Source organism: Monomorium pharaonis, chromosome 9 (genome assembly GCF_013373865.1).
Source record: "Monomorium pharaonis isolate MP-MQ-018 chromosome 9, ASM1337386v2, whole genome shotgun sequence".
Classification (NCBI taxonomy): Eukaryota; Metazoa; Arthropoda; class Insecta; order Hymenoptera; family Formicidae; genus Monomorium; species Monomorium pharaonis.
The window spans coordinates 18,925,026-18,942,631 of NC_050475.1; the positions used below are offsets into that span (position 1 = coordinate 18,925,026).

The window sequence follows — 17,606 nt, forward strand, 5'->3', positions numbered from 1 at the left end:
CAATTTTTCCGCATTGCAGAAAACTCGCGAGCCTCCCTGTATACGTATGTCGAAAATATAAAAAAACGTAACATAAAAAATTCTTATGTAATCAAATATATGCATGAGATTTTAAATTGCTGAATCGATGCAATCTATATTTGTAGGGGGGAAAAAAAAGTCTTGTAATACGATATATAATTTTATCTCCGTCTCTAGAGATGCGCGCCGGCAGGAATAGCTGCAAAAATATCTGAGCCGGGAAAAGATCTGAAGCAAGATCTCGCCTTCCGCCGCGAGAAAAGTCGTATAAACAAAATTGCGTATTTTAAACAGGCGCGCCGGTATAGAAGTACGCTTATATAAACGTGGCAATTTGGCAGCGCCGAGCGCCGCGCAATCTCGCTGAGCCACCGACGACGAATCCGTCTCGCGCGTCTGACAGTTTGACAATTCGTACGTAAAAAACGTCTTGCTGAAGAACAGATCTTCACTTCGCTTCTTTCTCTCACGCTGGCAGCAGCGACCGCAATAGGTATTTTACTTATGCCTAGCTTCAAATATAGATTATTGACTCAATCTCACACGACGACGACGCTAATGTCTTCCTCATCAACTTTGAAAAATAACTCGGGGAAAGAATATCGCGAAAAACATGTGAGATCCTCGCGGAAGAAAATAGGTCAGGAAGTCCGGGGATCCTCGTCGTAAGAGACTTAAGCTGTGCCCGGCTTCGTATTCCACCAGGAGCAAAACTATCGCGAAAAGATCGGTTAATCTCAAGACAATTGTCTCAAGTGTTGGCCGAGCTTCCGCGCTTCTAGCTCCCACGTGGTGCAACTTGTCAGATTTAGATGGGCAAAGTTTCGTGAAACGAGGAAGTGGGGAAGTAGGAAGTGGAGGGAAGAGAACGGTTAACCTGACATAAAGTTTGCCATAATTAAATTATAAGTCTGTTATGAGCAGCGCGCCCAAGTTGCACGGAGCAACTTGATGCGTCACGACCCGAAATTGCAATACGTTTTTATTATGCATTATTGATCTATGATCTGCATAATCGGCTGCCGTGCTGCAGAATTCCATTTCGCGCAAGAAGATCGGCCAGCATAAATTAAATTACGCTAATGAGATAAGTAAGGACGTTTTGGACGTGGGTGAATCCGGGGAAAGCCCGAAGGCGCGGAATTAAACATCAGACGGAAAATAAAACATTATCGATGAAACATCATTTTCGTTAACAATAACACGTTAGCGAGATTACCTGTGCAATCTGGGACCGTTACGATATTACGCAATTCTCGTTAATTAATACAACAGTGCCGTGCTCGATAACAAGCGCACGCATTACTGCGTTTGTAAATAAATACAAACGCAAGAAAAATCTATATCCATTTAGTGGATGTAGAGAAGTTTTAGTTCCAATATTTAAACTGCGGCTCTTTGTTGTCATTTTAATATCAATTTTGCTAAAGTACTTTTTTGCCCGGACATCCACATTGATGTCGTTTGTGCGGGACTAGTCCGACATTTCTGCCCGCCGAGCTCCCTTCGTATTTGCCAAAGTTCATATCGCGAACAAACACACGCGGCATTAGCGCGGCAGGCCGCGAATCAGATGGAACAATATCGCCGATCCGCGATTCCCAGGTCGTCACATGAACGATAACGGCTCGCTGTACGCGCAACGAAATGTGCAATTTCACTTGGAAGAACTGGCACACATACACACCAGTCGGCCAGTAATGCCAGTGCTATAACCCAGTCATATTGATCCGAAGATACTCTCTTTCTCTCCCTCTTTCCCTCTTTACCATTTACTCGCAAATGTTATGTTTCGTTTCCGCGACGTATATGCCAGCAACGTACACTTACGATGTTGAATGAAAAATGTAATCTACCTGTCTGTTACGGCCTTGAAAAGATACAATGGCAAGATATTCTTTGCTTTGCAATGAATCGGATTTACGCATGCACGTTAGATCATCGCCTGCAGTGCGACATTCGTCATGTTAACTGATTTTGATTTACTTTTTAAATATAACCATTTGTATACAAGATTCAATCGAAATTAATTTGTGTCGAAAAATGTAGAAGCAATAATCGATTTTTTCTTCGATGTAGATAGTGATAGAGGAAAAAATGGTATTGTAGGTCTCGTAAGTATAAAGGCCACTCGTAATATCTCCGTTTTTAGATGATGAATTCTAGTGATCACTTGTTTATAGATAAAGCAATGATAAATGCAATCTGTTAACAAACATGTAAGAACGAGAGATTACCTTGAGCCGATTTTCTTCTCGGGGAACGCGATTACTAATGAATTTATCGTGTGCAAAGTTTAGCCAATCGTCGTTCTGGATTACACTTAAGAACTGTTCGCAACTAGTTTATATGCAAAACTTAGTGACTAGGGTTAGATCTTAAACGAATCAAGGTCGTCGTGGCGACCCTCAGTGGCGCATTACTATCGATCTCGCGGAGGGACGATCGTTGAGGAAACAACGCAGAATGAAGCGAGGCCTAACGCGAATATGGATTACATGTTGAAATGATCGAGCGCAGGTGAAGAATATTGAATCTTGAGGTCTGAAACCCATTCAAGTTTCTGTCAGATGCACGTCGGAATAGTCTGGAAACTGCACGCAAAGCAATCATTTAGGCATTTTACGTTTACGATGCTAATGTTATCATATAGGCAAATTCCATTATTCATATCTGTGTGCATCAGACGACGAAAGTTTAGGAATTTCTCTAGTACTCTTTAATACTGTAAATAACCAAGCTCTTTTCGTCAATCCACTTGGTCTAATAAAACAGATAGATTAAAGCATCGACCTTATATATTCGGCACAGTCAATATTGTATTTAAATCCGAATCCAAACGACGTCGTTATAAGTATATTCCCGGCACGTTGTTTCAACATTACGTGCCTCGATCGACGCGGGGGAAGTTCTAAACAAAGTTCGAAATTGCCTGTTTCCAACGTGAGCAAGCGTGTTATGCTCCGTCATCGTTGTTTCTAAATTAACTACAGCAATATACAACGATTGCAATACATTAACGTCGAGCATAAAACTAACTTTTGCGATAATAAAAAAACATTGAGCTCGCGGGATGCGGCGGTAAATGTAGATGCAGAATGTTTCAATCGGAGTTTGATTACGGGTAGGATTACAGAAAAACTCTCTTTTGGTAAGCATCTGCTCCCTTCTTCTTCTCCCGCGATAAATGTGAGACGTCCTAATTGATGGGAGGTTTATCGGACACGACGGACGAGAAACAAATTTCGGGACGGATGCATCAGGTCTGTTTTATGATGATCTACCACTTCGTGCGCGTCGCGCAGGAAACTCAGTCTCGTTAAATTATATCAAATTCAAAACTGCGATACATTATTATTGTTTGTCGGGGCTTGTTTATGGGGTTTGCAAATTGCAAACTGTGCAACGATTTACTGTGCTAAATAACATAGTTTAATGAGCCACTGTACACAAACTTCAAACCAATGTTGCAATCGACTATACTTGGCGTAAGCAAACGCGTTGCAACATTAATCGATTAATTAGCATGTAATGTTATGTGATTAAATACACACGATAGAGTAAATACAAAATCTATTAAAATAAGCCAGACAAACAGTCTCCCGTTCTGTCACGTTCGCGAGTTTATCTTGCATGTTAATTCGCCGCTGGTGCGATCTGTGTGTGCAGGAAAATGTCAAAATTCATGCAATCGCTTATTCATACCGCACGGTCAGCGTGCTCTTAGAGCGTTGCAAGTATCCGTTCCATTTCGATGCAATTTGGTAATTCCTGCAGAGCTATGTTGTAATGTGGCACGGTGTGTATCAAAGGATCACGTAATTGATGGGAAATTATTGCTTCCTCGACCGTCGCACGAGACAAGTAGCTAATTAGCAGCTAAGCAAGTAAGACAATTGGAATATCGTAATGCTTCTTTAATTAATGACACATTACTAACTAACATTGACAAGCCTCTTTCCACTAAAAATGTGCAACCAATTCGAATACGAATCGATTCAGGTAAGATTCGATTCAATTTGGATTTGAATCTCTATGGTACGACGAACCATTAGAAAATTTGAATGTAAGAGTTTCGAATTCGAATCATGTATCGACAATCTTTTAAATCATATTTAAGTGACCTTACATCATATACTATAATCAGTACGATTTTTTTACATAAAACATTTTTTATTACTTATAAAATTGAGCGCTAAAAAATCTTGATTTACATATTTCTATTTTCTGCTGTCATCATCTTTGTCGAAACATTGCAAAACTTAAATTCATAGATTAATAATGAACTTTAAAACTCCAAAAGAAAACTAGTTGTTAGCAGTATATCACGGTAATATCACGTATACATCAATGTCACGGTCAGTGAGAGCTTTTTGTACTCACAAAGATACAACTGCAGTAGCTGAGAAATAGCAATACGGGCGAGTTAACAAAACTATCCAAAATGATAAAACAACGCTATCGATAACCAACAACAACATACGCAGATAAGTTACAAGGTAGATAAATTTTTGATTAAAAAGCGTAGACTTTTTCTACTTCGTGTACGTTTTTTACGTGTGAATAATTGCACAAATTAACTTTGTTTCACGGTTGGAACAATTAGGGTTTTCAATATCACGTATTGACGATAAAATTCAAGTTCCATGCGTATTGTTTCCAAATCAATAGCTACAATAATGGACAACCGACTGAATGACAATTTCCGAATTAATGAATGCATGCTCCCAGCATTGCATACTGATGTAAATATGAATTTCATAATCAGCTTATAAACAGAATTCGTACGGAAGGCAATTAGCACTGCGAAAGAGTCACATCTATACGCCCGAATACAGATTATTCCCTTTAAAATGTTTTAGCTGTTTTCCGTTTCAATATCAAAGAAAACGCGTACGTCCGTCGCATTCATCGGTCGACATTTCCAGGTTGAAAGTATCGTAGACGGTATATAGTATCATAATTTCCTCACAAACAAGTCTACGCGATTTACTCCGTTTTATATTCTATGTTTCATCTCGCGGGTGTAGGGAAAGCTACCTTGGAAAGGTCTTGTTTAACGAGCCAAGAGGTCGACGGTGCACTTTACGAGTGGCGTTAGGAGATCTTAAATGCAGGTAGGAGAAGAGAAAACAGAACCGTTACTGTGCACTACGGCCACGATATGCAAAACGAAAGGCTTTTGTACAGCATAGCGCCTGAATGAGCGATCAAACTTTAAATCGCGATCCTCAAGCACGTTTTGACTTTTTGTTTGACCTTGAATTTTTTTGGTCGTAATATGTTCATACCAAGAGAATAATTTAAAATTATTTTATGTTCTAGTTATACAAAAAATGTGTAAAAAATATACTTCAATAAACAAATATTTCATTTTTACGTATAATATTTCCCTTAACACATCATATTTTCAAATTTATATTTTTCAATAAAATTTAAATGTATATTACTAATATATATCAATATTTCATATTTTAAAAAATCTTTGTGCAATATCATATTGTCGAATACAATAAATTATATCAACAAATACCCAGAAAAATTTTTTTAGATTTAATAAAGTTTATTAGAAACAAAGAAATATATGGTTTGGAATAGTCGAATAGAACGGTCTATTAAATTTAAAGAAATCTTTCTTTCTGTGTAGAGATTATATAGTAAACATTATTGAATATGCTGGGTATTTAAATAAATTAAATTCTGTTTAAACATTTTCACGACTTAATTTACAAAAAAAAAAAAACGTATTTTGTGTAAACGGGTTTTTAAAATTTTTTATGAAGACTTGGTCTCTCTTAATTTCATACAAACATTTAAAAATTGTTAATTAAACAGAACTTATGTCGAAGAGCACGGGAAATTCACTGGTTAATTAGTAAACTAAATCGTTCTTTCAATATAATTGAAAAAAAAAGTAAAAAACAATTTTTTTGCAAGCCTAATTAAGAAAAGACATCGTACAAAAGAAAATATTCCCCACAAAATTTTTTAATGTCTCTCCTCGGTGCAATTTCAATACAGAGTACCGAGAAAAACTTTATTTTTTCACGAAAAAATATCCGGCAGAAGAGGCCGTACATTTAGCAAGTCACATTTTCACTCATGAGTAATTCATGTTGCGCATCATAGATGTATGCTTTTCGTGCATACATTAAACCTGATACAAGCCTGTCATATTCAAACACACAAAAATTTAACTCATAAGTCTTTTTCAATATAAAAACATAACGTTTCATTAATTCATTACTATCTTTCAAAACAAGCTATTCTGTCATAAGAGAATATAATGCTCGGGGCGTCTAAAGAACCAGAAGATAAATACGTTACATCGCATCAATGAGACGGAACGCTTGCGTCGATCGAACGAAGGTAATTTTATTCTAATTAAAGTACGTCTAAATGGTTTCAAAATCCCGTACGACGAAATTTCTCGAGCAGCACAAGAGAGATTTCCGCGCATTTCCCTCGCACGAGCTTGCGTTGTTCGCCGCATTCATTGGCCGACATTTCCAGGTTGAAAGCGTCGTAGACGCACAATCTATTTTCGAACATACGTCCCAGTTGAAACGACGGCAAACGTTTGCGTACCGGCCGACAAACACATGTTTGTACTTGGAATGTGACGCGACATAATTACTGCGGTTTGCCAGAGCGCGGTCGCGAGGAACGAACGTTGTAGATCGGGAAGGGATAATCGCGCACACGATCTTTTCTCGCTCAGTAATAATTTTAAATATAATAAAATAGTAAAACAAGAAAGAATTGTGTAACGATATACACTTTCTACGTAATAGCTTCTAGATTACGCGTGCATATCTTGTTGCATCGACGTACTTCCAAGGAACAAGAGATTGTAGCAAGAAAAGCGAAATATAACATGTTTGATGGACTGTGCGGAAATTAAGTAATCGCGCTTCCAGCTTTATGCACCGAAAATAACCAAAGATAAAACTGAACGGCGCTTTCAACAAAATGAGGGCCAACTGTTTCTTCAGATAAAGCAAGGTAAGTATCACAAAGAGAACAAAGCGCTTGTAGTATTCTGCATTATTCAGTTAATTGCTTTCAAAGTAAAGTAATTAACTCCTATTCGCGTCGATGAAGCTTGTAACATTAACGTTTTATAATATTTAATAATTTTTACTTTGTATTTCCGGAATATATTAAACGAAATATTAAATCAAACGCACTTTCATTTTAAAAGAAGATGCCATTGTCCGTATTACTTGTATTTTCCCAAATCACCCATACAAAAATAATATATGCAAAGATAATGCGTGCAAGTAGACAGTCTCTGTTCAATCATATCACTATGTAACTGATATTATCGCGGCGTAGTAATGCGCGGTATTGAATGCGCCACATGCGTAGCAATTGTGAAACGTGTATTTCTGTTCCTACGTAACCGCGGGGCTTTGCGAACAACAGCAGATATTCTAATATAGGATAAACAAAATGAACATTATATTCCTCGTGTTTCGATCAAACAGCATCGAATTAATTCTAAACAAGTCCGTCTGAAGTATGCACGATTCGTATTACACAAAAGGAACATTAGTCTGCGATAAACGCTTCTCTCTATAAGCGACAAGTAATTACAACTTGACTTGTGACAATGCAGGCTCTTTGTCGAAGAGTATAGGTCGTACCTTTGTAGTAACATCGCAGAGACTGATAGAAAATTACACAAAACTTCTTCTTTTTATTAAAACTATAATAACAGATAATAATAATAATTTAACATTATTGTAATTATAAAGCTTTTTCAATTCTTTTTTATACCATTGCAATTTTTTTAAATATAGAAATTATCTTTAAGCTTAAATCTTTAACCTCAAAAAAAGAAATTATAAACTTTCTGCCACTTTGTGTTTCCATATCAGTTAATTATTTTTTTTTTTACAATTACAAAAAATTCTACTGAAAAAAGTCCGTTATCTGTATGAATTTATTAACTGTCAAAGGCTTTACGTTTGATCATGTTGATGAGAAATCACGATGATAATATCGTTGCAACGTGCGCAGCCACATATATGCGTACGTATAATACATAATTTCGTGTTTACTCTGTAGCAAATCCAATTCGTTATAATGAAATAATCATTTACATCGTAATAATTAGTGGCCCGGTGGATTAGCGCGGTATGTAATAAATATTAGCTATTTCCGGTGTTCCCGCAAAATCGAGTCGTTGTAATTGCGTAAACGTCTGTTATCTCTGGCTTTGTTAACAAATCGCGTATTCATATTCACTTAACCTGTTCGGGTTGTTTAACCGTTCGCGAGTTTACTCAATAAATTTCTATCGATTTCCACCAATTCCATTATTTTTTTACAGGGTTCCGCGCAGCGGGAGAAGTTAACGCGGTGTATAGGCGATCGCCTCGGGCGGTGCTACCTCGGGAAAACACGGACACAATGGCAGAGCAGGAAATTCGATCATTCAACTACTCACTCTAGAAAGACCTCGGATTCGCTTCGGGGCAACACCAACCTCGGCAATACGATGGCCTTCTTGCGCCGACTCTTGAGGGTCTGTCCGAATTGAAACTCCGACGCCTGTAGAGGCGAGTGCGGGCTCAGAATTGTGATCTTGCGATCGCTACCGCCCGGACTGGTCAGGGAAAATATGTTGGTCGGTGGCGGCAGGCTCAGATGCTGCGGTAGCTTCCGCTCCAAACCGGTATTGGCGAACAGGCCGCGCCTAACCTCGGCGTTCATACTCTCCTCGCGACGGAGAAGATTATCGCTGCTCTTCGTCACGATCTTACGCACGTCTCTCGTGGACGACGTCAGGAAACTCCTGTAGTGACTCCTGGAGGAGCCGACATGCGTCTCCGAGGACGAGGACAGCGATTCCATCGATTTCGAGTCCTCGCTGTAGCGGTCGTCGGCACTCAGAAAGTTTCTCGACGATCGCAGGCTCTCCATCGATCTGGCGGTTACCTGGCTGCTGACACCGCCGGCCGTCAACAAGTGTTGCTGCTGTTGCTGGCGTTGCTGATGTTGTAGCCTCGAGATGCTCTTCACCTCGGGCTCGTATTCCTCCTGGCTGGAGCTCGACTGTGGACTGCGATTCATGAACAAGCCAACCCGCGAACTGTCGCTCACGCGAAGAGACGACGACACTGTCGTTTTCCTACGCACGGATTCATCCGGAATGTCCAGAGAATAATGACTCTTTTTGTATGACTTGCTCGTCTTAATCGACGCGTCTTCATCTTTCGGCAGATTTTCCACTTCGTTTTCGGACGCGTACTCCATCGTGTCGGAATCCTCGGCCGATTCCTGCGTTCGGATAATCTGCCGGCTGACCTTGGACTTTGTGAATTTCGAAGTGGATTTCGTGACTTTTGTGGAAAACTGATTCACTAACGTGACCGCCTCATGCAAGTCTTCAGTATCATCTTCGTCCATCTTCGAAAAATCGCAAAATTATTCGGCAAACACAAAGGCTATTGCAGGGAAGAATAAAAAGGGAAGGCTTTTCCCGTGTCAATGCGATATCGCAAGATTTGTTAGATTATTTGTGGACCTTTAATAAATTCTCCTTCGAGAATTATCGATTCAAACAGGACACGTTTACGATACCACATGGATTGCTTCATTGTCAGATTGGAACGCACTGTTCTCAAACTTCTTTTCTTTCGATTGCATCGTGTATTTCACCCAGACGATCTTGTCGCTTAACAACCAACGAGCTGAAAATCAATGACACCTTTCAACATTTTTGAAACAATTTTGTTTAATTGGAGCACTTGGAGCACTTGAAGCAACTTTAATACTATTTCTTGCATTCTGTCTACTTACATCTAATTCCATTAACAATTTTTAATTATATTGTTATATAAAATTCATAAATTTATTACGCATATTATAATTGTAAAATTATTTTATCGTTGAATCTGTTGCACATTTAATTTTTTAACTTTGTTTTTATGTTATAATGGATGATATTTTAATAATAACAGTTAATACAAACATGTTTTCAATGCTTAATACTGTGCATGCGAGCTCAAAGGGAAAATGCTAACCAGATCGCTAAGATTAAAGCATCTAAATTGGACTATCGACATTTACGTTTAAAAAAATGTTTACTGAATGTAAATTCGTCGTTGATGCCGAGTGCCTTTGCACAATAGTGGTTGTAAAATTTTTTCAATTACAGACGAGTTAATTGGTTTGAAACTATTAAAATACAGTTTTTTCATGTCGCACTAAACGAAATTAAATAAAATAATAGAATTTATCGTATTTTTTAAATTTTATATTTTGAGAATATTATTTTAGATTTTCAAGGGAGATTCCAATATTGACATATTGTATTTTTTCTTTCATAAAGAACAAAAAAATCATTGTTCTACATAATAAAAAATTACAATGGCAATAATCTAACTTCCTATAAAATACGAAAGGATCAAATTAACTGTACTTCTAAAATAAATAAAACATTTTGTGATTGTGTGTGTGTGTGTGTGTGTGTGTGTGTGTGTGTGTGTGTGTGTGTGTGTACAGTCTTAACATTTAGTTTATGAATAACAGTATAAATTCACGATTTAAACTCAACTATTCTTCCATCGGCAAATATTTATATCAAATACTTGTACGTAAAGGAAAGCAAATAAAAAATGGAAGAAGACTGCAATAAATTTAATATCAACGAATTCCATTCCGACGATGAATATTTTCATACGCACGTAGATTCAATTTTTCTTTGTCAATGAAAATAAATTATTGTTTTTTTCATAAATCCAATTAATGAAACGATTGCAATTAAATCCCTTGTTATCAACATACTTTCTCCCTCTCTTCGTCCCCCTCTTTCTCCGTCTTGGAAAAGGTCATTTCTTTGCAACCAGAAACATTTATAACTTCCGCAAGAGTCCAAGTAGCAAAACGTACAAATTAAAGCATCTGTACGCGAAATAACTCCCGGCGTTCGAAAATTCCGCTTTCAAGTAATATGCAATTGGCGCGTGAACAAGAATTCAATACAAGTTGACAACAATAGCCACCGGTTCAGACAATAGGTACAATAAACACACTGCGGCAGAATCATTCGATTGCATTCCGTTTTAAGTTAACGGCTACATGGCTTTAGCAGTTGTACCTGCAAATGAGAAACGGTCCAACGGTTTAAGTGGTAGCCGGCTTATTTGTGTACCTAGAACTTGCAGTAATCATCGCGAGGATAACAATCTCCTCAATCAAAAAAAAAAAAAAGAGAGCGCGCGTATTCCTTCTTTCGCTGATCCTTATCGCGCAAAATATTATTTGTTCCTACGTCAAGAATTTTTCGAAAAATTCAGTTTGTTTCAGGAACTAGAATTTTATAGGAAAAATAATATTTCGCGATTTTTATATACCATAGTCGCAAACAAATAACGTGGGTTCCAAGAATTACTCACATGAACAAAGTAATTCACGGTATTAGGGGTCGCGTAGTTGTTGCGGCATGTAAATCGCATTAATTAATATGTGTGGACGCGCGCATAAATTATTTCAACCAGTAAACGTTAGCAAACGCTATAATCGAGACGACTATTACACGTACCGTAGTCTAATGCTAGATAATAAATTTATTCCATCTTTGTTATGTTAATTGTGTAATTAACATGCAATACAATGAATAATAATTGAATCGCGTTGCACGTTGTTAATGATGTCAAATCAATAATAAATCTAATAAATATCGAATATCGAATATCGAGTGTGATGATTTCCGCTACGATTGTGCCGTCGCAGTAATAGTCGAGCAATTTCAAATCTTTGAAACAACTTCTGTGCTGATTACATCGCATCGTAAGTCAATCGGATGGCCGTTTGACCTCAAACAAACTTTTTGCTAAAGATTAATTAAAAATTGATCTGGAGTGAATGCCGTGAAACAAGAAAAAAGTTAAAATGTTAAAATGTAGAATTAGAAATAATGATAAAAATATGTAATAACATGATAACTACATGTAAGAATTGCATATTTACACTGTTTAGTTTATCTTTCTTTTGATTAAGAAAGTTTCACTGCCGAGTTTCAAATTTAAATTATGTACTTTCACGAGCGAGATTTTATACATCGTTTCCATTTTGTCAATCTCTAAAACGTAATTGGAAAAACATAGATAATTAGTTTACAGCAATATGGCACATTAAAAATTACTAGAGGTATATGGAAAGAATGCTGGTATGCTGCTACTTCTAGCAGATCGGCCAATTTGTAATAAATAGATGCCAAGAAATTCTGCCAAATATTTGCGAAATTTGCGAAACTTCTAGTCATCTATATCAAAGTACGTCAGGTGAAAACGACCTTCGTTAATTTAACATCTAAAAGTGCACCTAACTGCCGTTCGACATTTAATATTCGATAGTAGGTACGTGATTGAAACTTCGATATGCAAGCTTTCAACAAACTTTTTCAGCTTTGAAAAAAATTGTTAGTTTTTACAATTATATTTTTTAAAAATTAATAAATTTCTTCATTAAACATTACACATTTGTTTTTAAAATCCTCGAGTATTTCATGATATATCTTTGTACTTTAATATTGGAGTTTCGCAACTGTAGCTCCGTTTAGGTTTCAGCTTTTACAAAATTTCAGTGTTCAGTTCAATTCTCTCTCATCTGTGATCTTAACACATAGCACGGTTTAATCTTTTAGAGAAGATTAACGCGACACTGTAATTTGATGGAAAAATAGTTTTCGTAATCAGGCTCTGTATCGTGAAAACGCTATTTTTCCGGGATGATCTTTTATTCTAAACCAGCAAGGACGCCCACGTTGGGACCATTCGAGCATATCTACGGTGCAGATTACGTGGTCGATTGCATGCAAAGCTTTACTAGCATTTTACTTATCGATCGCGCTCTCACGATGCATAGCGAGCTTTTGTGAAATCACTATGAAAATCGCTCACAATACAATTTGCTCTCGGAATGTGCACTTATCTGCTCATTGTAATGAAATTCGAAAATTGTCGAAACCGCGCGATCATTGTCCAACAAGCTATATTGTACTTCGTACTTGCATATCAATGCAATTACATAAGATATTGTGATAGTCATATATAATTAATCGTTTATTAAGAGTATTAATAACTAATAGTAATTATATAATTTGGCAAAGATAAAAAATCATTATACATTTATACCTGCACTGAGAAAAAAATATTGTTAAATTGACAAAATGTTCCAACTAAATTAAAATTTTGTCAAATTAACAACATTTTTTTCTTAGTCTGAAAAAGTTACATATGTACGTGTTATTTAACGATCGAAGCGTCAAAATTAAAATATTTTCATAAATGGAAATATCACGAATAATACAAAGTGCATAGATTAATAATAGCAACCTACATATACACATAATGCATTAATATTTATGAATTGAGTAACTCGTAAATAAATTAAATGGTAGCTATACATTTACTTTTATAATTGATGGAAAACCAAATATTTTCTCTCCAAAGTAAACTTTCAATGAAAACGCTGGAAGAATCGACTTATACAAACTATACCTAAGCCACATAAGTTATAGCCTCTTTCTATAATCAGGGCACGTACCATAATCAATTGCGATTGTCTCGTCCCGAAAGTGGGTCGTATCAAATGAAACGAACTAATAGGTCATAGAAATTTCTGGGGACGCGGTAACCTTGTTAATCGGCTTAAATGAATGGCCGACCTGGCCGATTCCACGACGGGCAAGTCACAATTTGTTGATGACCACCGGCGTGAAATCGCTCGCAGTGTTTCGCCACCCACGCGAGACGCAGAGCAAGGCTACACTTCACCGGTACGATCCCGGGGAAACACGCCACTTCCGGTTAGATCTATTTACCGGACTCTATATAACGGCCTCATCGATTTCGGCAATGCACCAGCTGGTGTATCCAGATTAGGGGAAATATTGGGTTCTAGGTCAAACAAATTGGAGATTCATCCTTTCACCTGGATCCATCACGGTGCCACGCGATTCGGCCATTTCGGTCAAGCGGTGGTAGATCGTAAGGTACTTCATCTCAAGTGTATCTCTATACATTTAAATAGGATTGATGTGAGCGCGGGTTCAAGCTAAATGTTACCCGACGATAGGAACGAGAAACCAAACTGCAAACAGTTTTTTAAAGTCAAATTGTAACAGAAATTCTGTACCTTCGATCGTATAACCGTGCGGTAATCTCTATATATAACTTATTTGCACCTTTATATCAAAATAACAAGCGTTATAAATATTCTATCAGTGTGAAAACAATTACGGTCGAAAGCGTTGTCCTTTAAAAGATTTCGTTAACGACATGAATTCGATTAATTTAAGGATACTCCGTGTATTTTTATAGAAACAATCGTTAAAACAGAATTCTAAGATCGAATTAATTTGACTTGTGAGCGCAGTAACAACGAAACTACCGAGGCCATTAAAAACTTTGTATCAACGCAAATCCAAACAGGAAGTTTTGTTCATATATATGAAATAGGAGATTTATCTCTCTGTAAACGGTACGACAGACATCTTTAATGTCGCTCTGTATTGATAGCAACGGAAATGCTCGAGAGTTGAAATTCAAGTTTCTCATATACGGATAAATTGAAGAGTTTATTCCGCATTTTAGAAAGTTCGAAGAGATGTAGACTGCCATAAATCGACATTAAATTTATTCAAATGAAAAGAATCTCAAGAAATAAATCGTTGTAATAAAATAATAAGTTTTTCGAATATTATAATATTATTTCCAATAAAAAAACATAAATTTATATCGAGGTTTGTAAAAAAAAAAAAACATTAAAATGCAATCAAATTAGTAAAAATTGTATTTCCAATGAAACCGATTGACTTTGCCTGTTGATGTGTTGTTGCAACTCCTGAAATACATATATAAATAATATCGAATTATTTTAGCGGCTACATCACCGAGAGAGATGCGTCTGCATCTGTTTATAATGTCCCGACGGAACCAACAGTGCGTAACACCGACAATTCGTATCGCGTGTGTTTATTTACACATAATTTCAATTTTTCACGAAATTCGCGATGCTGCTACACGCTATCGGACAACATGAAGCCGTGTTGCAACGGCTGTCGCGTTTGTATCGCCACGTATCGAAAAATCGACTGGGGAAAACTGCACCAAAGTGTCGTAAATTCGGAGCGATTGCGTAAAAAGCCTAGTATAGCTTACTACTTTCGCTATCTGCGTCGAGAAAGGTCCACTAATTAAACGATAATCAGCCGCGCTTGCGTTACGCAACAAATCCGCACATCTATCTATCTCAATAACTCCAATCTAAAATTACACGCTAAATCGTGTTAGAGGGTCGTGTATAATCAGGAGCGGCCGATACGAGCTAGATCAAGCGGTAACAAAAGCATCGCGCTGTTAAATACCGTCATCCTGCAACGCGTTTATCGCGTATAATATACAAATGTTCTTTATTTCGTTCGCGCCGGTGTTATGGCTTCATTGGAGCTGCAGAATTTAATAACGCCCTTATCGATTCCCTCTAACGGCACATGCAGCATTGTAATGATAATACAAAAAAAAGAAAAAGGCAGTTTCATAACGCTGTTTCTGCAAGTAATTACGGAACATTTTAAAACAAAAACATTTCATGCCTCGCTCATCTTTTTCATAGTTATTTAACAAGGTACTTATTCAATACGATTGCCGTTTTAGAGTTAACTGCGATCATTCAGCTTTAACTTTGCCCGGTAGTTTGTCCGTGCGGACGGAGAGGAAAATTAGCCGGTCCCTCTCTTTCTCTCTCTCTCTCAACTTTAGTTTACGCAATCAAGTGAAGTTGATGGCGGACTTCACTTTTGATCACTCTAATTCACCACGGCAAATCCACGACAAATGTACATGGGGTTTCATCGGAATAAAACAATGCGATAATCCTACTTCGACCGCCGATGTTTTACATATTGGATTTCGATATCGAACAGCTTGTACTGACGTAATGGACGCGGCTGCTCCTAATAACATCTGTGTTAATTTGTGTATTATTTAATGGATTCGCAAGAACCGTGTAAGCTCTGTTATTATAGCGCGCGTGTGAAATCATGCGAACGAGTGACGCTGGAAACTGACAACGCTGACAACGGCTCGAGGACACGACGTCAATTATGGAAATGGTATAGAGCTCAACGCCGTACTTGTTATCATCCAGAGAAAAATGAAATGAGCTTGTTTATCAGGATGCGCGAACGCGGAAAAAAAGATTTGTTTAAACAACAAGGAATTTTACTGATCCCTGTATGTAGCTGTAATATCAGTTTTTTATGTTTAAAGTAGCCGAGTTCACAGCTGAATAAAATTGATAATTATAATTAATAACATTTGTAATGACACAAAAAATATGTTAATACAGCAAGACAGCTTTCTGCGAAAATCACTTGAATATATGGATTAAAATTTTTAACAAAAAATAGCAGCTAAGGCTGTTTCGTTAAAACATTTAATTTAATAAGATGGCGCGCACTTTTGCTACTGTAATAAAGAAAACTTGTTACATCAGCAATTTTCATTGTAGCAAAGAATTCGTTCAATGAGCATACTGATAATTGCTTTCAGACCTAATTTCTTTGCTGAACTATCAAATGTCTTTATTTATGAACTCGCGCATAGCAAGCTATAGCTTCGCTGAGTCACCCAATCTATTTTTTTTCTTGGTGAATGAAATTTCAATCAAGTTCTCGACGCATCATGTCGTGGCGTATTAAACCATTCTGCGGCGCGTAATGACTACACGGGGTGATTCATAATCGTTCTCGAAAGGCTTAGCTCGAAATAAAATAGGTGAGCCTCGCGTTTTTGCCAGAAATAGATCGCGGCGGGGTGTGCGTACCCTCGAGTGCGCGGACAAATGTCTTCCGATTTAAACCGACGAGTGCTGCTACTCTCGGAATGGCTGACAGGCTTGCTTAAAATCTCCCCGAGAATTGCAGCATGTCGCTACCGATAGGCGATCTTCCTGATATCATCTTTCGCTTTCAGCGTAAAGTGGTGTGTGTGTGCGCGCACATTTCTCTTCTTTATATAAATCCCACTTTCACATCTCGCCGCGAGAAATTACGCTTTTCTTATTCCGTGGTTTTATCATTAAAATGCACATAAATTCTATTTAAGAGCTATACAAAGAATCACTTTAAATCACTTTAAATCACTTTAAACAACTTCCTAATGAAAAAATCTGTACTGTAATTCGCGCATGATGTATTCACCAAAGTGATTCAAAGATAAAAATTACGGTGTGTTTGAAAAACGGTCTTATATGCACTTCGCTGTTCTTCATAAAAATCAGTATCGGCAATACTGAAAACCGAGTTGCTTTGTGAATAATTTTCAAATGATAGCATGCGAACCTGAACACACAAAGTGCATAGCATAGTATAAAGCGTAGCACGAGACCACTGTACCAATGAGCATCCTATGCAAAATTAATCTGACGACTTCATGCTGGATGCTCATTAATCTCTAGCTTATCCTATGCGTTTTGTGTATTATAGAATTGAGATGAATAAAGCACATTGAGATTTCATTCGGCGAAATTGCCTTAGCTTCTCTTCAGCTTTAAAATCTGATGGTCAT

The 17,606-nt window shown here is 37.3% G+C and overlaps 1 protein-coding gene across 16 annotated transcripts in view; it reads right to left on the reverse strand.

Moving 5' to 3' along the window:
* The window catches only part of LOC105835059 (cAMP-specific 3',5'-cyclic phosphodiesterase), a 330,289-nt gene that overhangs the window by 111,968 nt on the left and 200,715 nt on the right, over positions 1-17,606 (reverse strand). For 4 of the 16 annotated variants that reach the window (XM_036292353.1, XM_036292357.1, XM_036292355.1 and 1 more), the window contains exon 2: positions 8,477-9,722. The exons of 10 other annotated variants lie outside the window; for them this stretch is intronic. In XM_036292353.1, coding sequence (XP_036148246.1) covers positions 8,477-9,438 — 962 coding nt within the window. In that variant the 5' untranslated portion in view covers positions 9,439-9,722. Of the gene's footprint in view, positions 1-8,476; positions 9,723-17,606 lie in introns of those variants that run through there. 2 more of the 16 variants (XM_036292356.1, XM_036292352.1) reach the window with 2 other exon arrangements.